The sequence below is a fragment of the Chinchilla lanigera genome, unplaced genomic scaffold (assembly GCF_000276665.1).
Source record: "Chinchilla lanigera isolate Chin_1 unplaced genomic scaffold, ChiLan1.0 scaffold00056, whole genome shotgun sequence".
Classification (NCBI taxonomy): Eukaryota; Metazoa; Chordata; class Mammalia; order Rodentia; family Chinchillidae; genus Chinchilla; species Chinchilla lanigera.
In genome coordinates, this window is record NW_004955457.1 from 12,878,590 (window position 1) to 12,901,230 (window position 22,641).

The window sequence follows — 22,641 nt, forward strand, 5'->3', positions numbered from 1 at the left end:
CCTTGAGGTCCTAAAAATATAAAACAAGAACAATCTAAAGCCAGAGCTAGTAAAGGAAGGAAATTCTAAAACTCAGAGCAGAGGGGCTGGGGATTTAGCTCAGCGGCAAAAGCGCCTGCCTGGCAAGCGCAAGGTCGTGAGTTTGGTTCCCGGTACCGGAGAAAAACCAAAAAAAAAATAAAATAAAATAAAATAAAATACTCCAGGTGAGAGGTGACAGTATATGACCTCTGGTCCCAGTGGCGATAGATCAGAAGCTTCTCAGTGGGCTGAAGCAAATGAAAACTGAAGCAGCATGAATGTGGTCCTGGAAGGCAATAAACATAAATAGAATTTAAAAAACAGGCTTGCTCATGGAATGGTACATATTGATAGAAAAGGTGACAGAACGTCAGAGAGGAAGTATCTCACCCCCGGTAACAGGAACTGAGAAAGATTTTTAAAATCTAGATTGGTAGTGTAACTCACTGGTTGAGGGCTTATCTAGCATGCACAAGGTCCTATGTTCAATGCCCAGCACTTAATAAATAAATAAATAAGTAAAATCTCTCTCCACATATACAAACTACAGCTATAACTCGCCACAGCTCACTATTCAAAACATACCACGCTTTGAAATAACATGTAAAAAGTGCCTATGGCAGTATCTAGCACATGCTATCCAGCCAGACGATTTTAACTCTTTTCTATTTCTGTTGTGGACATCAGTGTATATTTCTTCTCACGCTTAAAAATGACTTTTTTTTTGAGGCAGGGTCTTACTATGCAGTGCAGGCTGGCCTTGAACTCACTTATGTCCCCCAGCCTGGCCTCAAACTCACAGTGATCCTCCTGCCTCAGCCTCTCAAGTACTGGGAATAGAGGCATGCCCCATCATGCCTGGTTTGAAACTGACTTTTGAGGTTCTATTAATGTCTTAATTTTGAGGAATTGCTGCCAGTTACCAAGTCCTAATACCCCAATTTACATTTTTACTCTCCTGAAAATGGAATATTTTAACATAAATTCAATTCAGTAGAAAAGATTTCTAGGCCCCTAGTGTCCATGTGATTACAGCTTTTAGCCTCTTTAACTCCAGCACTCTCAGATTTTTTTGTGGATATCAAGTTTATTAAACAGTTTGATTGCTCTAGCAATTTCCTTCTTGTCTAGCAATTTCGTCTCCTACTGGTTTTATCTCCTTATGTTAGTAGTGAGGCCGAGGGACATCACAAGATTACTCCAGTGGAGGCTGACTGCTGTCCTCTGCCTCCTTCCATTGCTGCAGAGACAGCAAGCGCGGCGTGCTCCATTTAATTGTTCTTTCATGACCAATTTATGTCTACAGGTGACAATTCTTTGTGAGCGATCACTATAGACCAGAAAAGCGAGATTCTCCTAACTTCCTGGCTGCTGAGTAGGACGAACAAAACAAAACAGACCCAGGAACCATAGAAATATCACTTATGAATCACCATTACCTGAGACCACTTTTGTTAGTATCCTTGATAATTTTATGATGGGAAAACCTTTATATTTATAGACTGGAGCTAAAGTTCATTCTTCTCTTAAAAGTAGTTGGATTGAAATGGCAATAATTACACCACAAAAACTCCGCTCTAGAAAATGTTTTGCTTAGAGAATATCATATTATTGTGTTGTACCAATTGTGTATTGTCAAAATATAAACTTAGATATTGCATAACATATTCTTGGGGAATATTCTGGGGAATAGCTGTAATTCTATATTTCCCCGGTCTTTGAAGTCACAGTCATTGCTGATGAGGCAGAAAGCAGGCATCCTTGATGTGTATATGCCTTTAAATAGGGACAAAGATAGAGATCTACGAGAAAGAGCAAGAGAAACCCACAGATCCGGGTCCTGCCATGTGAGTGATACTGGGTGTGCGTGCAGGGAGTTTGCCCCTGCCACCACAAAGGCTTGAAAGTTCTGTGAGGAAGCACGGCCACACTGTGGTGGACAAATGGGTGGCTGAGTCAGAGTAGAATGTCTGTGGCTTGGGATACAGCCAGAGTCACCTAAGCTGGCCCTGCACATGGATTCCACCTTCGTTCCTCTACCCGGACTACTACCCTTCTACAGAAGGCCGTGTATGGGAAGTGTTCATGTGTCATCTGAGGTCGTCAAATATTGATGGCTTTGGGGGTTGTTCCGTCTGGTTTCTCACATCTAGAAAATGGGGGTCTGAGGAGCGAGGCCACTTGTGCCCAGAACTGGAGGAGAACAGCTAGACCTGGAACAGAGGTGCTCTGACCTGGAAAGCAGCGCTCTCCCTGCCTGCCAGCTAGAGCGTTTCTATCCCGTCCATAAGTAGTCTCACTTTTGGGACCACTTACCTGGAAGGAGCTCGGTGACCTCACCCTTCTTTTTACCAGCATTTGGTAAATGGGGCTGGGTGGTGACTCTTCCGGTAGGAGGCCAGAAGGTCACACATTTCTGGCTTCAGCCTCACTCCTGAAACCGTAAACAAAGACTCTTCTGCAGGGAGGACAAGAAAAAAGCACCAGCATATTATCTCCTGGGATCTTCTGCAGAATATTATTTATGTCAATCCTAATATCTGTCACCCTAAAAGACATCAAACTATGAGCCAGACTTATTTACTAATAATTCATACTGGCTCATGGGTGACTCACCTTGCTGAACTACTAATAGTTCTCAACTGCTTCCTGTTTAGCTGAGTTCAGCACATATTTACCAAATGAATACTCAAGCTAAGTACTGTGCTAGGTATTGGATACGGTAAAAAAGTAACAGAATTGGGACACACACAGGTACAGAAAGGCCAAAAGTGAGGTGAAAACAAAGAATTATGATTACCCCTCTCCCTGAGGCTTCCGCAGAGCGCAGAGAAGCACAGGCAAGGCACCCTGTGGGTGTCAGAGAAGGACTGTGTTCTCAAAGGTGAAGGACTTCTGGGGAGGGCACTCCTGGCTGGGGGGTTAGTGTGAACAAGGGCATGGAGGAAGGAAGTGTCTGGAAGAGCCACAAGTAATCTTGCAAGGTCACAACAGGACAGACGAGAATATAAAGTTGGAAAAAGGGTTGGAGCTGATGGTGACAGGAGTGTAGTCCCCACAATGGGAGGCAATGTACCTCATGCTGGGATATATATAACTTTCAATTCTTTTTTTTTTTTTTTGTCTTTTTGAAACAAGGTCTCACTATGCAGTTCAGACTGGCCTTGAGCTCACTTTGTAGCCCAGGCTGATCTCAAGCTTGCAGTGATCCTCCTGCCTCAGCTTCCTGAGTGCTGGAGCTACAGGAGTGTGCCCCCACACCCAGGTCTACTTTCGATTCACATATAGATGCTCCTAGACTTAGTATGGGGTTATATTCTAATAAACTCATTAAAAGCTGAAAAAAGCATAAGTCTCTAGACAAAATCTTTACTTCTGAAAAAGGAAGAAAGAAAAGGAAAGAAAGAGTATAATTTTAAAAATGCTCTTAATGCAGCTAACCTACCAAACATCAGAGCTTAGTAATATAGTCCACAGTATAGTGTGGAACATCAGCTGTCTCCCCTCCGGATTGCAAGGTTGACTACGAGCTATGGCTCTCTGTTCCTGCCCAGTAGGGACAAAGAGAGTCATTACTCTGAGATGAGATCAAAATTCACATTCAAAGTACAGTCATCCTTCGGTTCGAGGAGCCTTTCAGATGCCCAAATCCAAGTATGCTCAAGTCCTTTAAATGAAATCACAGAGTATCTGCACATATCCTATGCACACTTCCTTCCTTCCTTCCTTCCTTCCTTCCTTCCTTCCTTCCTTCCTTCCTTCCTTCCTTCTGTCCTTCCTTCCTTCCTTCCTCACTCTCTCCCTTCCTCCCTCTCTGTCTCTCTCTGTCTCTGTCTCTCTCCCTCTCTCTCTCTTTTTCTTGTTTTGAGATAGGGTCTCACTATGTGGTCTAAGCTGATCTCAAACTTTGAGCCATCTGCCCGCCCCAGCCTCCCCAGTGCTGGAATTACAAGTGTTGCCACCACGCCCAGGGCCTCCTGTACACTTTAAACCATCTTTAGTTACCTATGATATTTAATGTAATGCACATGCCATGTAAATAGCTGTATATTGTACTGTTTAGGGAATAATGGGATAAAAACCAGTTGTATACGTTTAGTGCCAATGTATTTTTTTCTGAATATTTTTTGTTCTGCATGATTGATATAAACCCACAGCTGAGGAATCTTTGGGAACAGGTGATCCATAATAAGGTTTCTGCTGAATGTGTGTATGCTTTTCATACTATCAAAAAGTTTTTAAAAATCGTAAGTTAAATCATTGTCAGTTAGGGATTTGGTGAACTTGGCACCCTGGCAGCGTACATTTCTGTAAATGTCCATTTATAAAGTGCCTAGTGCTTACTAAGCTCGAACTACGGGTAAAGAACTCCAAAAGGTAACATTTTTAGCATCTGCAAATGGGGCAAATGAAACTTCCCGGCAGATTGTTGTAGGTTTAAAGCAAAAAATATCCTGTGTGGCTCCTGGTATGATATGGTATGATCTAAATAAATAGTAGCCATTGTTAGAAGCCTTAGCTTCGTAGCATCTGGAAAGCAGCCAGAGCAGAAGCCACGCTGTCACCAAAGCGCACACGCACAGGCCTTGCCCAGGGCACCCTGCTACTTGGACGCTTCTTTCGTAAGGCTGACAATCTGTGCAAACCTGTGTTGCTCAAAATATCTCACAGTTTCACAGAGAGACACTGCTATGTTTGGCTCATCAAAAGCATGAAATGCCTTAATGATATTGTTTGCTGGAAGCTGCTTACACCCACATGGAAGAAATAAGCCTGCAATGGGTTTGGCCAGGGCTTCTTAGGTACTGTGGGTAACTTGTGGCCCCAACTTGCTTGGTTTGGAATTACATCTCTACAGGGCTGGAAAGGGGAGACATCAAGTCCTGTTGGTATGCATAAGACGGTTTCACAGGGCCGTTACGATCTGTGCTCTTGCAGCCTACTGTCTTTGTACTCATAGCACAATTAAACAGCCACAGTAAACAGTGTGAGCATTTACAGATGACTTTCAAATCAACTCAAACCCAAACCACCTTGTGGATGTCTCTAAGGGAAAAGTCTTCACTTGCCTTGGGGACAGTGGCACGAAAAGCTGGGATTTCCCCTCTGGCCTCCTTGCCCCGCCAAAGCAGCAAATAGTTTGAGAGAGGGAAGGGCAGCAAGGGTGGGAGGGAGGGAGGGAGGGAAGGAGGGGAGGGAGACAGCGAGAGGGGCATGGGGAGGGAGAGAGAGACAGAATATGGATGAGTAAATTTGGCCAAGGACTGGAAGGTTCCTTCCCAACTTAGAAAAAGAAAAAGGCGGGGGGAGAAAAAGAAAGTAAAAAGCCGTGGAGCTGCTTCCCTTCAGCAACCTCACAAATGCAAAACCTTCCACTCTAGTGACTCCTCATTAGCTTACCGAATCTGACAGCATAATTATTGCAGCTGCTTTGTGCTTCGAATAAATAAATATGAAAGTGGGTGTTTAAAAAATTTTTGAGAAGGGAAATTCAGTCATCTAGACAGTCACTAGGACAAGTTTATTTAAAACTTTTAGATTCTTATGTATTTAGATCATTTCGGAATGAGATAATGAGACAGTTGTCTCTCAGTCTAATTGAGTTCCTGAGCTCAGGGCTGCTGGCTGTCACCCTTTTCAAACTTCGCTTTAACTTTCCTTCCTTTAGAAATCCGATCCGGGGGTCTCCTTTTGCTCTTCCTGACTGATAACCTGGGGAAGGCTTGTGCACTGGAGTGCAGAAGTGACTTAATGAGATTGAGGGGCTAAATAAGCTTTCACAGGAAACAAGTTAATCAGACCCCGTGTACTTGCTGTAACGGCTAAAAGAGAAGGCCCAGGTCAGAAGGGAAGCTCGGAAATGAAACTGTCCTTTCCAAGTGCCTTGCCATTCCCTTCTCATGTAGGTTTTGCAAAACTCTTACACGTCCTCCCCCGTCAGCCAGAGGTGCTCAGCGTGTGTATTATTCAGAGTGCACACTTCCTGGATGAGGGTGATTTTAGCTCATGTGTGTGTAGAGAGGCTTCCTATCCTCAAAGCCCAAAGGGTCATACAGTGCCTTAAATTAAAGCTGCCGACTAACATGGAGTGCCCTACGGGCGCACCACACGTGTATTTCCCATGGCAGCAGATGATCTTCGTATCTCTCTCATCTCTCCTTCTCTCCTCTCCCAGGACCACACTTACATGGACCCTTGCATTCCACGAGGTGTTTCTAAAATAAATGTCCTGTGTCATTTTTAGCAAAGGAAACTTGTGTTAACCCATTGTGCAGATGGAAAAATGAAGGCCAAGAGCACACATAAATGTTGGAAAAAAAGAGAAGAAATCACAGATCCTTTTAGTCTTAGACTGCCTGTATCATTTTGTTTTAACTCATTCTTCTAAACAATAAAAATAACATGAGCATTAAAGAAAATTCTTAAAAAGGGAAAAATAGTCTCTAGTCCCTCTAAACTAGAAGAACGTTTTCATTTTGTATACTACCTTTCATTTTTGTTCATATGTATAACAATCTCCATAGGCACACATACATAATATGTAAGTTCGTATTCTAGTATTCTCGTTTCTTATAGTTTATGTCCTAGCAGAAACATTTCCATAATATCTCACCCTCATGTTAGTTACTTTAAAAGGTTGTACAGTACTGTATGCTGATTTAATGGATCCACATTTATCCAATAGATTCTTTAGTACTTAATATTTAAGTTGTTTCTTTTATTTTATAATTATAAAACACACACACCAGTGCAATGGACATTGTCTTTAGCCTCATTTTTTCTTGTTCAATTTTTAAAAATAATTTCCAGGAGTAAATGTTTAGGATTGCAAGTATGAGCATTAGTTGGGTGTGGTGGCCCATGCCTGTAATCCCAGCACTCAGGAGGCTGAGGCAGGAGGATCACTGCGAGTTCAAGGCCAGCCTGGGCTACAAAGTGAGCTCAAGGCCAGCCTAAACTACATAGCAAGACCCTGTCTCAAAAAGACAAAAAAAAAGGAAAGTATGAGCATTTATCTGTAGGGTTCCTGATAAAGTTTGCCATCATGGCTTGCAAAGCTTGCCTCTATTTATACTTCCGTCAGGGGTGAATCATTTTACCACAACCTCACTAGCCCTGGGAGTCATTAGGTTAAAGGGAAAAAAATAACTAATGTAAGAGCTACTTTGTTTAACTTTGTTATTTGTTTAACTCCATTAAAGCTGTTTATTCCATATGTTGGTGTGCTCTTCTGTTTCTTCTGGCACAAATTGCTATTTTATGCCCATGCACCATTTTCCATTTGATTCTTAATTTTTTAATGAAAACTGAATGAGTTACAGGGAGAAATAAAAACAATGTCTACCACTGAGTAAGAAATCTTAAAACCCCAGGGTGATTGTGTGTATCATTTTTAAAAGAAGAAAAACAGAAAAAGAACAGAAAGTAGAATAAGATGGCATTAAGGAAGGGGTCAGTCGTACTAGGGTGTGGGTCTCTATTAAATACAAGAATGGTCTCTTTACTGCAAGGTTAGAAGTTACCTGGGTTATGTGGAATCTTTCCCAGGAAGGCTTTAAAACAAACATGGAGCCTGTGGTGGTGGAAAGAGCAGGGAGTGGGACTCAAGATCTTGGTTCTAATCCCAGTTTTGCTCTGATGTTTCTGCAAAGTCTTCTTTAAAGACTGCTTCGAGACTCTTGAGCCGTGGAAAGAGTGGGTCAGAAGTCTGACGTGAAGTCAAGTCTTGGGTGTCCCACTTACTAGCTCTGTGACAACTGGCTTCTCTCAGTAACAGTTTTCTAATCTATAATACGAGGATAACGATTTCACCCTCACCAACGAGTATACAGTTTGAATGAGAACTTTTGCTTCCTTTTGTAGTCTTGGAGATTGAGCCCAGGGTCTTGTGCATGCTAGGCAAGAGCTGTACCACTGAGCTACACCCAAGGACAGATAATGAGAATTTATGTAAGCACACCGATGCCCAATAAAGGCAGCTTCTATGGTTCTTCCTACCAGTGATGTGCCTGTATTACAAAGGTGTGGTTTAAGTAGTCTCCGGAATCCTCTCCCACTCTAAGGATCACTCTCAGGATCTCTAACTCCTTCCTGAATGGTTTATCATTACTTGGAGATTCTTTCAGCCCATTGTGTGAACACATTTAAACAACTTAAAGGTGTGGAAGGGCTGAAGGATGTGGTTTACCCCAACATCTCTTGGCAATACCACTCTGTGCAACACCGTAAACCACGTCTGAATCCAAGATTTCCTTCACTGTATTAAGATACAGGTTGAGGACAGTTCTGAGCATAAAAGCATTTCCTACTTTGCTTCTTAATATCTTGTTTCTCAAGTACTGATGAGTAGAGGGTTTAAAAAGGTGGAGAGGGTGGTAAAGGAATGTTGCAAACTTCTAGAGTCAAGAGACCTGGCTCAGAATCTTCCTTCCCTCTTCCCCACCATCACTCCTCTGCTTAAACTTTCAGTAAGCCGGATAATAACAGCAATACAGGGGCTGGGGATTTAGCTCAGCGGCAAAGCGCCTGCCTGGCAAGCGCAAGATCGTGAGTTCGGTTCCTGGTACCGGAGAAAAACCAAACCAAACCAAACCAAACCAAACCAAAACAAAACAAAAAAACCAGCAATACACAGAAAAAACTTGTATGCAGAAACATACAAAGAACTAAACTGAGGTTTAGCAGTACGTGTTTAAGAACATTTAAATTATTGCAAAAAGATATGCAGTGATAAGGAAAACTATGGTGTATATGAGTTAAGATTGTGTTCCTATTATTAAAAAGGTGACTTTAAAATGGTATTAAGGGGAACATGACGTTCCTTTCCCTGGATGTCCTTCCTCCCCAGCCACTCAGAATCATCATCCTTCAGGACCCACTCATAAGACCAGCCTGAATCCCCACCACCAATATTAATTCTGCCTCCTGTATACATTCAGAATACTTTATATATGTTTCGTGACCTGTAACTGTTTCCATACACATCTCTTTTCCTTCGAGACTGCAAGCTCTTTGAGGACAGGATCCATGATTAATGCATTTTTTGTTCCTTTCAATATCACACCTAATGGACACTCAGTAAATCTTTGATGAATGAACTGGAACGCAATTTGCCCATTATGTTGAGTCTATGCTGGATCCAGGGTCTCCGAAATAAGCAAAATAACTGGAACAGATTCAGAATAGAACAATGAACCAAAATGACTAAAGACGTGGGACAAACAATCTTTATGTGGAAACAACAATAAAAAAATGGTTAGAGGAATTCAGCCTAGGGAGGTGACCACTGGGAAATGATGTCATAGGCATCTTCAAATATATTAAAGAGATAATGTTAAAAGAGGGCCCAAAGTTCTTTTATTGGAGTGAAACCAGATACGGCTCAGATTTTAACAGGGCAATGAGTAGGGAGTGGCGCCTCCCAAGAGCTATCAGAGTACAGCTATCAGGCTGGTGTGATGAAAGGCAGCGGTAAATGCTGTGTCTTCTGTCCTTGAGAGTGTGTAAGTATACAGCGACAATGTGAGTGTGAGTATACAGTGAAAATACAGTCTGAGGCACGTCATATTTGCAAAATTACTTGTGAAACAACTGCAAGATTTTAAATTTAACTTTTTTTTCTAAGATGCTAAAACACGTTTTAAGGGGGAAGGAGGATTTAGTCCAGGAAAGAATGGTAGAGACTGAAGCCTGGGATTTGTATAGAAAATGGAACCAACCCACAGAGAAAGAGAGACAGCCTTTGATGTCTTGACGATCAAGGACCGAGGCTTAAGGACCAGACTCTTAAATCACGTGGCATTTACTGCCCAAGATAAAAAAATACTTTTCTGGATCACTGTGTGTGCTTCAAAATGGCTAGGTTCCAAAATCAGTCTTAAATTTCCAAGGGCAGCATTTGGAAGGCTTCCTGTAAGAACAGAGCAGAGCCCGTTTCTAGAAGGGGCAGCTTAATGATTTTTCTCCCCCTTCTATCCCAAATCATTAAACACTGTTCCTTTCCCAGAGCTGAGTTCATGCTGAGGGCAAAGGGAATTAAACGGAGAGGCTAAACCTGCAGCTAAGATGAGAGTGTTGCCAAGTGCCTAATTTTAGGTCCTCGCTGCCTCAGCTGACGTCCTGCGCCGCTGGCTTGGCCACAAGGGCCACGAGTGCGTGCCTGAGTGGGGCGAGCCACTCCCTGGCCATCTGCGAAAGCAATTAGCTTGCTGTTGGGGGTGTTTGGAGAGGGACTACCAATAATTTCTCCTTCAACAAATGTTTCTTCAGGTGTTCAAGAGTCAATGAGAGAAAATGTCAGACCTTGGCAGACATTCCCACACGCTTGCCATTCTCAATATTCACGCTTTCCCACTTAAGAGCAACCTCCAGAAGGGAACTAATCCTGGAATTCCTGTTTTTTCATGGCAAATAACCCCCTGATAAATTCCCCCTGGCTCTCAGTTTACCGCTACAACCTAGAGAAAGTGTTGTTCAGGACTTAACTTGATGAAAATTGACGTGGATGGACAGGAGTGACTCTTTCATTTTGTGGGGAATTTCTACACCACCCTTCTGCTTGGGTGTAGGCTGTCCCCTGCTCTCCACATATTTCCCAGGCACAAGTTTCATGCTTTAATTGTCTTCTTCAGAGGGCAGACAATAAGAGCTGGCATCTTCCAGATCAAAGGGGAAACAGAATATATTTTAAAGTGACAACTCTGTTATCCTGCAACCAGAATAATAAACTCATATAAATATAAGCCTCTAAATGATTCCATACTGAAATGCTACCAGAGAGCAAGATTTCCCGCATAATTATGGCAGGGAAACTCTCCTCACACAGCATGTCTTTTTTTTTCTTTTCCCCACAATTCTCCTGCCTGAGGCAGCCCACCTTGGGGATGGAGATTTCCTGTGCCTGTCGGTTGGAACCACAGTGATTGCCCACTGGTGCTGTCTTCGAGGGAGGCTCTTAACAAAGGCTCTTTGCCAGGGGCAATGAGAAACCAGGCTGCATTGCGGGCTCAGGGAACGCACCTTCCTCAGATAAAGTGCCCTTGGCCAGGGCTACTGTTGGGAAGGTGCACAGACCAACCCCAGCTGCTTCTCTTCATTGCTCTATTTTTGTTTCCCACTTTTCTGGCAGCTTTGCTTTTCCTGTCTACTTGTCCCACATCGTAATGTTGATCTGTCTCTCCACATATTCCTCCACCTACCCTCCAGCACACGCACAAACACAAATACATGCACACACACACGCTTGTGTGCACGTGCACGCGCGCGCACACACACACACACACACACACGCACGCACCATCTCACTCCCCCTGTCTCTTGGCACCGGCCCTTTCATCTTCTCCCTCAGGGATTTGAGATGTCGCTGCAGGAAGTGCTTGTCCGCAGAGGCAGCAGCAGCAGAGCCCTGTGGCTTTGACAAACCTCATTTAATTGGGAGGAAGCCAGGAGAATTTGAAAGAACTGAAACATCCACGAAACTCCTTTTATCAGGCATAATTTAAACTCTGCATGGAAAAACCCCTATATGTATAAAGAAAAGTCAACTTCCCTCCTGCTGTGAGCACTCCTCATCTCCCCCAGCACAGGCAGGCTCCTGCAAGATTCCATCTTTTCATTTTTCTAAAAGTGTCAAAGCAGATTTGGGCTCTGTGGCTGGGTGAACAGAGAAGGAATACAGATTATTCTGTCTCTGTCACTCGAGTACACACAGACACACATACACACACAGATACACACACACACACAGACACACACAGACACACACCCTTCGAGACATTCACGCACCAGAGCTCCTCTGTTGGTGGTTTTGCTTCAAATCATTCAGGAAGAATCAAAACCCAAGTTTCTAATAACACATCAGTCTAGAGAGTGATTGTTTCTCCCTAATTACCCTTTGACAAGCAAAAGCTGGTGCCCAGAAACTTTGAAGATCCTCAACAGTTCTTGGTGTGTAGATTAATAGACCCTGGAGCAGGGCTGATGGGGAAGATTTTTTTAAGTAAAGAGAAAGGAATGAGTGTGTGTGTGTGTGTGTGTGTGTGTGTGTACACCCAAGCATCTACACTTGTATGATATGGTATAATTAGAAATTTCAACCCCAAAAGAAGAAAGCCACGAAGGATCTTAGGGTTCATACTGGAAAACAGGGGACTGGGGTGTGAGGGGCAGGGCTGAAATCGGGCAGAGGTGCCAGGAAGGGAGAACAATAGGTCAGTCCACCAGGTCTGCCCCTTCCACCCAGACACCAAGCCCCGTCCCTCCCTTCCTCCCAAATTCCACTTCAGATTCACCTACAGTCCAACCCATATCACTTGAACTGTTTTCGCTTCTCCAAAGAATTGCCTTTAGCACACACAGCCTCTGAACATCTGCAGCTGATTATGCACAGATTTTAGCTGTTTAGATATGATTTGTGCTAATATGTGTATGAGAATGCCCTGTTTCCTCTTCCTCACCCTCTTTTCCTCCCACTCTGTGAGATCCTTGAGGCCAAGGACAAGCCTCTTGTTTCCCTCAACTTTTTATAGCACTTCATATGTTCTTGACACTTAATGGCAACTTAATAAATTCTAATGGCTGACTCTTCTTACAGGGTTAAGTAAGACATTAACCTCAGTTGTATGATTATGGTTATTTTTGGACATCTTAAAGGGCTCACTTTAATAATAAAATTCCTCAACGAGTCTCACACTAAGAGTTTCGGACTATTGCAGGGTGTTGTCTTAGATATGGTGAAGCTGCATTTGTAAACACTGGCGGTTGGGTCCGACTTGTCCAGCTTTTGTAAAGGCAGCTCCTTCCCTCTCCCCATCCTGTTCCCCTCTTCCCAGTCTGAGCTGCTTCTGGAGCCTCCTGCTTGAGCTTGCTTTGCTCTAATTTAGGATTCTGAAAACTCTTTTCATTTGAATGGTGGATATTTTCAAAGAAAGGCCACCTATAGATGGTCCCCTCTAAAGGGCTCGGGCCTGGCCTGCGCAGGCCCATCCTCCAGAGTCCTTTGTGGTCACATTCTGGGAAACACGAGGAGGGCTCCAACCACCTGACACCCAGCGCTCAGACTTGGAGGGTGACTGCAGGCCCGGGCAGCAAGGCTGATTTCAGGGTAACTTATGTTTCCAGCGGGCAGCCGGCCTCCGAGGGAGCTTCCTTCCCCCGGATCCCATCTCTCTCTTCCTTTTGTAGCATCACATTACCAACTGAGAAAAGCCCAGCGCTTCTCTCCAAGGTATCCAAGCCGCCTATCATCTTACTCTTCATGGAAAGAGAGAAGGGGCTTCTTAGGAACTTTGGTTTTGCTACTTCTGGCAGATGCTAGCTAAAGCAAACAAGTCAGCTGCAAATTTCATCTTGTCCAGTTCCTGAGTGTATGTATGCTGAGACGCTGGCTCCAAGCCACCTCTCCCCGCCAGAGCTTTAGAGTTTTAGAGACTCTCATGCCAGACTCAGGCAACCCTCAGAGACAAATTCTTCTCTAACTTCATTCTGGGTACAAAGTCTATGATTCTTCAGCACTGAGAAAAACCGCTGAAGAGACAGAGACTTAACACATATGTACACATCTACACACAAGTTCACACAGGTGCACACACACTCCCTCACTCACCATCAAGAAGCTGGAACAGCTGAGGCGGCAGGGCACGGAAATATTCATGGTCGAGCGCATCTTGGGCGGACACACGGGCTCGAGGAAAGCCTTTGAGCATCTGGGAGGCCAAGTCTTCTGCTTCAGGAACCTCACCCAGCCTGGAAAAACGAGAGATACACAGTTTCTCCAGAGGCCTCTATTCTGAAAAATAAAGGCAGGAAAAGTAACGATCAGAAAACAGCTACATTTAGGATGGTGTTTCAGATAGAACTTTCCCGGGATTATAAAACCTGATGGCATATAGAAAAATAATCCCTATACTGAAACTCTTACCTGTCCCCTTACTAAGATGAAGGAGAAAGTCTCAACATTGCACCATTCAGCTCCCCTTCCCTCCACCATGTCCCTGGATACCACATGTGTGTAAGGGACATGGAATTGTAATTAAGGAAACAGAAGTATATAACTAAGAATTCTTCATGGAGGGACACAGCAGCTCCACCGAAGCAGAAAAGCCTGATTGACAACATGGTCCAGGCTCTGGACTCCAAAAGCAGCAGGTATCGAAGGCTCTGAGGAGCGGAGAGGGAGAGGCAGTTCTGGAGGGTGAAACTTCATAGGGAATAGTCTTATTTTTAGTGTTTCTAAAGCTCAGCCCCAGGGTTCATGGTTAAGCAGCGCTCTTGGCTCCCTTTGAGATGGAGTAGAGCAAGAGAGATAATTAAGCACCCAAATTCCAGTGTGGATGAGTCCTCAAGTAGACCTTATGTCGAATTACGCATATGGAGATAAGCACACTCATTTACTGAGCAACTGTTAGGTGCTAGTAGGTGGCTGGCTCTGGCAGGTACAGGGTAATCTGTCTTCTGGCAGCTTAGTCTAGTACAGGGATCAAACATTTACCCAATTATATAAATGCATAGGTACAACTGTAAAGAAAAGGCCCTTGCTCTGCTCTGAATAATTACATATTTCCAAAATGCATATTATTAAAGGTGGGGCCTTTGGAGCCGATTAGTTTGTAAAGGTGACACCTTTGTGAATGGGATTAGTGTCTTCATAAAAGAGGCTGCCTGGCCCGCCTTGTGAAGGGACACACAGAAGGTACCATCTGGGAAGCACAGAGCCCCCGAACCCAGACAACAGATCTGCATCAGCAGGCACCTCAGTCTTAGCCACCCTAGCCTACAGAGCTGTGAGCAATAAACTCCTGTTGATTATAAATCATCTAGTCTAAGGCACCTTGTTACAGCAGCCCAAGCTAAGGAAGCCCTCACATGTGTCCTAGAATGGGGGGAGGTCTGGGAAGGTTTCTTGAGGAAGCAACCTTTGAGCTGAGAGCGAGGGAGCTGGGGGAGGAGAGGGGCAGGCCCTGCCCACAGAGGTTTCTGGTGCTCCTGTTGAGCTTGAGGTGGAAGGGAGATGTACGAGTTTAAGGTAGGGAATTGCAGCTTCTTGGCTCGCTTGGGACAGGGAGCAAGAGAGAGAGGTGCCTGATAAGAAGTTGGGGAGATTGGTTGCGTAGGGAGATTCAGTAGGACTTAAGGGTCTTCATGTTACTCACAATGCTTGGAAGTCTTCGGTAATCTAGTGAGGGTCAGTCCTGCGCACCCACCTCTACAACTCACAGACAGCTTTACAAGTAGAAAGCCACAGAGAAAAAATACACAGATCTTGCAGGACAATTAACGACAGACCAACAATCAGAAATTAAGTTGCATGACCAGGAAACAATCAAACCCTAAACAGAGGTGTTTACTAAAAATCCAAGGGGGCAGGAAGACTCCAGGCTGTGGCTCAGTGTTGTAATCTGTCTAATTTTTGCATAAGATTTGAATAAGAAACTTTCTGGTATCTGATTCCCATGACATAAAATCATTTCTGCAAACAGATTGCTACTCTTCAAGCCAGGAGTCATTGTTTCACAGAGAGAGGAGAAGAAATTTGGAAATCCCTAGTGCTTGCAAATTTTCAGGTCAGTTAGGGCAGAAAGGAGCCTGCAGTGGATGCCTGCTCGTTCTCGGTGTCCTGGTGGAGGACTACACAGGTAACCCACCCAGGTAACCTGCCCAGGTTTGGGAGAACTTAATACATGTAAAATCTGATTGTTCTCAGAGGAAGGAGAAAGTGGTTTTAATTTCTTGGTCCATCCTGACTCAGTATAAAAATCTCCCACTCCTTCACAGCCTTCGCAGCATAGGATGAGGCTGGTGCTATGAGCTCGACTGGCCCTTTGCCTTGCATCGATAGAAAGGCGAGGGGTTTAACATGGGGTAAAGTAGATGGCCACAGTAAGAAACATCCAGCAAGCCGGGCACGGTGGCACATGCTTGTAATTCCAGTACTTGGGACACTGAGGCAGGAGGATCGCTGAGAGTTTGAGGCCAGCCAGCCTGGGCCACACAGTGAGTCCAAAGCCAACCTGAACTACATAGTGAGATCCTGTCCTAAAACAAACAAACAAACAAAAGCCCCCAAAATACTCCCCTCAAAAAAACAAAGAAACACCCAGCAGTTGAAAGAAATGACATCAGAGAAGTTGTCCTACAATCTGCCATTCAGCCTAAAAAATGAGAGTGCACTTACCAGGCTCAGTTTAAGAAGTCAGCATAGAACCCGAGCAAGGCCCTGGTCTGGGCACACAGGTGCACACACAATTCCACAGTACCTCTGAGGGAGTGGTGTGGAAAAGCTGGTGATAGCTCAGCAGTTCTTGACTTACACACTTGCAACTATATTCAACTGACAGCTGTGTATCGGATGAATCCTGACTCTACCAGTTCCTCAGCTGGATGACTCTGGCCAGATTACTGAGTTTCTCTGAGCCTCAGTTTCCTCCTTTTTGACTCAGGAATGACTTTTTTTTTTCCTTTTTGAGACAGGATTTCACTATGCAGTTCAGGCTGGCCTTGAACTCACTTTGTAGCTCAGGCTGGCCTTGGGCTCACAGCGATCCTCCTGCCTCAGCATCCCCAGTGCTGGGATTACAGGCATGCACCACCACACCTAGCAGGAATGACACTTGTAAGGGCTGAAGGTAATAATATATGCTGTACCTTGCTGGGCACATAATATACATCCCACCTAACATTAGTCCTGTTTGCAGAGCCCTTCACAGAGCCAAGAATTCCTTATGTGACACTCTAGACCAGCACTGTCCTACAGAGCTCTCTCTGATGAAGGAAATATTCTATTTCTGCTCTGTCCAGTGTGGCTGTGGAACTGGTGGGATTACAATAACTTAATCTTAAGTAGCCACTTGTGGCTGGTGGCCACAATATATACAGTGTAGCTCCAGACATCACCCCTCTGTGGAGGTCTGAGCAGAGAGGAGGCTGTGTCTGGGCAAAGGCGTAAATAGATGTTTCCAGAGGTGCTAAGTGTTGTGTGGTCAGCAAAGCCGGAGAGGATGCAAGCCCTGCTCAACCTCTGGGAAGGCCTGGTGGGGAGCTTACGGGAGACTGGCGGCATTATTGTGGCAACGGCAATGGCCGCAGTGAGGAGGATTAGTAACTTTGCAGATTCAGAGTTACTGTTTATTTTGGAAGTCAATTGTAAAATGAAAGAAAGTAACAGGGCAGAGTGAAAATTCAAATATCTCTAATTAGGGGTTAGAGAGCCTGAGTATGCCGGCAGGAGAAGGCCTGCACAGCCTGAGTAAAATGATGACTGAAGTTTCCAAGAGGATGGGGAGTGGGGTTATACAGTGCTTTTTGAAAATAAGAGTGAGTGCGGGCACGCCCCAGAGAGCCCGGCCCCTCTAGCGAAAGAGCCCTTGGCAGTCCCTGGTTCTGTGTTTCCAGCGTATCTTATTCTATACTGTAGCCTTTTAAAGCATCTGAATAGCAGGCATAGAGAAATCAAAGGACACTAGGTTAAACTGTTCCACATTTTCAGTTAGGATCTTGGCGGGTGAGACTTCTTCTCCTCACCTGGGAGAGTGTGCTTTTCTTTGACATCTGAGCTCGTTTGCCCTGTCTCTGATGTTTACCTCACTGCCCTTTTTACCTCCTCACTGAAGCAAAAAGAACAGAGCTTGGGCTAATTACTCGTAGATCAAATAATCCTGGTTATTGTAATTGGTCATTGTCCGAAAACACTGGGTTCTTCTTAGCCCCGAGGTTGCCTGGCGCAGCTTAGTTAGCTAACTATTCCCGGAATGTCTCTATTATCTGTTTTACTTTGCAAAAGAAACTGGGGATTTGTTGAAGGCTGGTAATAAAAGTCTGCCCTGGTCTGAGCTGGGCTGCATGGAGAGGGCCTGGGAAAGCATGACCTCCATGAATCAAGTCCCCTCTAACGGCCACTCAATGATGCTATTTGGTTTCCCCGTGTCAGAGAATAATAAGCCCACTACCGTTTTCCTGCGGGCCAGCACTCCTGCGTTCTCAGGGCCTGGGGCATGGCTCAGGGACACAAAGCAGTTTTAATGGCCAAACTCACTGAAAGTAAAATGGTTCATAGAGAAAAAAAACTAACACAGTGGGGGAGGGGCTCGCTCTCCCAGAGGCGGTTCCCAGAGCAGGGTGCTAGGGGCTGTCCTACAGCAGAAGGAGGGCCGCAGAAAGTCTCTCCTCCCTGCCTGCAGAGAGCTCCCGGTGCGGTGCTCACCTGTTCCATACGACCTGAAGTCTCTGAGGCTGAGGCGTCAGGAACCATTCTGGAAAGCACATAGACAAACATTAAAAAAACAAAAACAACTCTTTAATCTGTGGCCAGAAATAATACTACAATTCTAAATGCTCTCCTTGCCTTGGAGGTGAGAGGATTCAATTATTGGGTGAGTTAACTAATGATTTTTAAGGCCTTGTCTCACTCCGAATTTTTATGATTCAGTGGGAGGGAGGTCACTATTATGGGTTGAATGAACTGCCCCTCAAATTCTTATGTTGAAGCCCTAACTCTAAACACCTTAGAAGATCATGTTACATGGAAATAAAGTCATGACTGATATGATTGCTTAAGATGTGGTCCCTGGGGTCAGCCCAGATACAATCTGACTGGCATCTGTATAGAAAGGGAAAATTTTGCCGGATGTGTGGCACACACCTGTAATCCCAGCACTCAGGAGGCAGAGGCAGGAGGATCACTGTGAGTTTAAGGCCAGCCTGGGCTACAAAGTGAGTTCAAGGCTAGCCTAAACTGTATAGTGAAACCCTGTCTCAAAAAACAGAAAGGGAAAATTAGGATACAAAAGCAGAGAGGTACCTGGGAATATGACAGGTAGAGATGCAAGGAGAAGATGGACATCTACATGCCAGGAAGAGGGTCCTTGGACAGATAGGCCCTCATCTCATCAGAAGGCCATCAGATACCTCTGTTTCCAACTTCCTAACCTGGAACTGTGAGATGAAATGTTTTTGCTGTTTAAACCGCTGAGTTTGCAGTACTTTGTTATGGCAGCCATGGTCAACTCATCTAGTCCAAATAGTCACTCAAGGGGGCTGGGGATTTAGCTCAGCGGCAAAGCGCCTGCCTGGCAAGCGCAAGGTCGTGAGTTCGGTTCCTAGTACCGGAGAAAAACCAAAAAAAAAAAAAACCAAAAAAAAAAAAAAAAAAGTCACTCAAGTCAACAAATATTTATTTAACATGTAGTGTGTGCAGAGCATGTGCCAAGTGCTGGGAGAAGACAAAGAAATCAAAAGAAATTCTCCCGCTCTTGCAGAGCTTACAATTCATTTGGGAGAACAAAGCACAGGCAGATGAAAAGTCATGTGACAAATGATGGGGCAAAGTCTCAGAGACTCAAAAGTGGTACAAAGGAAGGGGGGGTTAGTTTTAGATGCCACTGGGTAAAGGTGGAAGTGAATCTTGGCTTCAACAATCCAAAATGGGCTATAGTAGAAATTATAATTTAATTTGGAGCATACTATAACATTTGTATCTAGCTATGTGTGTTCTTAGTACTTTTGGCATTGACACTAACCCAGTTAAAATCACAACAAAAGGTAAATTTTTTTTTCCAGAAACAGTAAGTGAATATCTACTGTCTGTAAGGGCCACAGAGGAAGCTAGCTGATGCTATTTATCAAATTCCCACTTTATTTGTCATCCAAATTGAGAAAAGAGTACTTCAACTCTCATTTAAAACAATCTATCTGCCTTATACTTTTCTTAGGCCTGAAATGCAGTTGTTTGTATTTTAAAAGTCTATTCTTCCAAGTCCTATACGAGTGGAACAAACCAAGACTGTTTATCACAGCTAAGAATTTAATTGTACTTGGGCAAAAAAATCATTGCATGATGACATTAACATATTCATGTCACTATGTGCATAGAAAGACCTAGAAGACTACTCACGAGATGGTGATCGTGGTCAAAAGGGCTTACCTTTTATGCTTCTCTGCCTACTTTCTGAAAATTAAATTTAATAAAAGCATGTACAGTTGGCTTTCTGCACTTCTCTGTTGCTCATCCACAGGTTCTCCATCCAAGGATTTGACTAACCATGACTTGAAAAGAGGTTTTTAAAAAACTCACTAGGGCAGTTATACTGAATATGTCCAAATCTTTTCTTCTTATTATTATCTGAACATTGAAGCATAACAACCAAGCACATAGCACATAGTACTTACATTGTAGTAGTGATTACAAGTATCTGAAGGCAATTAAAAGAACTGTATATGGAAGGCTGTGCAGAGGTTACATGTAAATAGTACCCCACTTTACAGAGTGAGCTGAGCATTTGCAGGTTTTGGTATCTGAGGGGATCCTGCAGCTGATCTCTATGGGTATAGAAGGATGATACTATTGTTCTATAATAAGTAAATTCCACTTAAAGCTGAATTTGTAGTGCCAAGAGCTGTAGAGTGAAAGAAGTAATCAAAGAAAGTAGCCTAAGCTGAGTTTCCAAGGTCACATAAAATTAAGTGTGAGCCACTTTGCTGGTGGTTTATAGTCCCAGGTGGGGACTAAGGACTCTTGTACACGTAGGTTATTTACCCTCTGCTCAGTATGATTGCATCTAATTTCAGACTAACCTATAAAGATAAGAATATTTGACATTTCTTAATATGTTTACTTCCAAACTACTTTCTGCAGTCTATTTACAGTTCTCCCCTGGCCAAACAAATTTAAAATATTTTCTTGTTTAGTCATAGCTCAGTTTCCAATCAATATGGTGAAATCCGTTTCAACCCTCTTCCATTTTCTGTTTTTTCTCCTCTTAGAGCTCTATGAGCTGTGTTTTTGGGGCCGTGGTATTTTCATACTGTGTCCAGGTGAAGTGTTGTTCCTAGAGGTTGGGTGTCAGCTGAGTTAGTCTGAGTACTGACTGCTGCTTCGGCTTTGCTGAGATTGTAAGCAAAACACTTTACCACTGTGGCCCTGGGCTTCTTCACCTCAAGCTCGCATTCACCTTACCAGGGTGTTGAGGTAACTCAATAGACAGTGACGGGAAGGTGCCTCCTTTGGAGCATTAAGCAAAATACATCCTGTTTGTTTTTCCTTCTTTCTTCTCTGAAAATGATGGGCAAAGCAGTGTATGGTGAGGCTTTTGGACCCTGGACTCAGCCACTTCTCAGCCGTGAGACTCCAAGATGTTGCTTAACCTCCCGGGGTCTCAGTTTTCCCATATTCCCACAGGGGATAATTACAGTTCCTACCACACAGGATGGAGTAACCATCAGTAAGCCATCACTGCTTCTCTCAGGTGTTTCTGCTTTGTTATGCTCTTTGTTTTGCTTTGTTTTTTTGAGGCAGGGTCTGGTCTTGAACTCACTATGTAGCCCAGGCTGGTCTTGAACTCACAGTGATCTTCCTGCCTCAGCCTCCAGAGCATTGGGATTACAGGGTACACCATCACACCCAGCTTGTTGTGCTCTTCGGAAAGCTGTTTCCGCCTGCTGAAATTCTAACTCTCTCCAAGCTATTCTTCTTTTTGTTTGTTTGTTTTTGTGTTTTTTTTTTTGTTTTGTTTTGTTTTTTGTTTTTTTGAGACAGGGTCTCGCTATGCAGCTCAGGCTGGCCTTGAGCTCACTTTGTAGCCCAGGCTGGCCTCCAACTCACAGTGATTCTCCTGCCTCAGCCTCCCGAGTGCTGGGATTACAGGTGTGTGCCACCATGCCCGGCTACAAACTCCTATTCTGATAAGCCTGACTGGATTTCTTTTGGGTCCTCGGTGTGAGCCAGAGGTGTGTTTCTTAGGTGTGTGGTGTAGTAACGTGAAAATGAACCCAGCCTGAAATCACTTTTTCTGTAGCTTGGGATCTTTGGGACTGTGGGAGAGAACTGCTTAACCTCTCTCCTTCAGTAACTGAGAACGTTTTCTAATCTATGAAATGGGTAATCTTTCCAACTGCTGAGAGGAATGGGTAAGATCAAGCAATCGGTGTGTGGCAGGGGCTCAAACAAATGTTAGGTTGGTCTCAGTCTTCCTCTTCCTCTTATTCTCAGCCCTTGTCTTGCAGCATAACCTGATTCCAGCGTGGTGGTGTGCAAGCAGGGAACAGATTAGCCTCACTTGTGGAGCTTTTAAACGTGAGGCGGCCCTGGCTCCACCCCCTAGAGAGTCTGATTTAACTAGTCTGGGAGGGTTCAGGCACTGGTTAGTTGTTGTGTTATTATGTTTTTAATGGTCTCCAGATGTTCCTAGTGAGGGCAGCAACTCGACATGCTTCCCGGAACCTCATTTCCTCATCTGTGACAACTCAAGTTGTGAAAATTGCATTAATCGATGTAGATAAAAATTGCAGGGGCCAGTGTCTGACTACTACTGAATAGGTGATTCCAAGAAATGTGGAAGAGGAAGTGTGATGAGAGAGCAATTAGCTTTCATAAATTCTACCAGAAAAGGATGATCTACCAGAGTTGCCCCAGGATCCAGGCGTGACAGCATCTTCAACTTGAGGCTGTGTAGGCTGACGGTGCTGACTCTTCCCAAATCTATTTTGTAGCTACATGCAGCTGAGATGGAGCCATTTTTGTAGCCGGGTCAGTCCAGAGCTGCTAGGAAGCCAAAAGCCCAATGCCTATTTATGGCCTACCCTCCCACTCTTATGTAGATAACCTGATTCTCAATGACCTTGCCTCTCCTC

At 44.2% G+C, this 22,641-nt stretch overlaps 1 protein-coding gene across 1 annotated transcript in view; it reads right to left on the reverse strand.

Moving 5' to 3' along the window:
- Nucleotides 1-146: 146 nt before the first annotated feature.
- Nucleotides 147-22,641, reverse strand: part of Cdk15 (cyclin-dependent kinase 15) — an 87,699-nt gene continuing 65,204 nt past the window's right edge. The window contains exons 11-14 of the mRNA XM_005397066.2: nt 18,218-18,266; nt 13,625-13,764; nt 2,338-2,479; nt 147-307 (exon numbers count right to left, since the gene is read on the reverse strand). Coding sequence (XP_005397123.1) covers nt 2,370-2,479; nt 13,625-13,764; nt 18,218-18,266 — 299 coding nt within the window. The 3' untranslated portion in view covers nt 147-307; nt 2,338-2,369. The remainder of the gene's footprint in view (nt 308-2,337; nt 2,480-13,624; nt 13,765-18,217; nt 18,267-22,641) is intronic.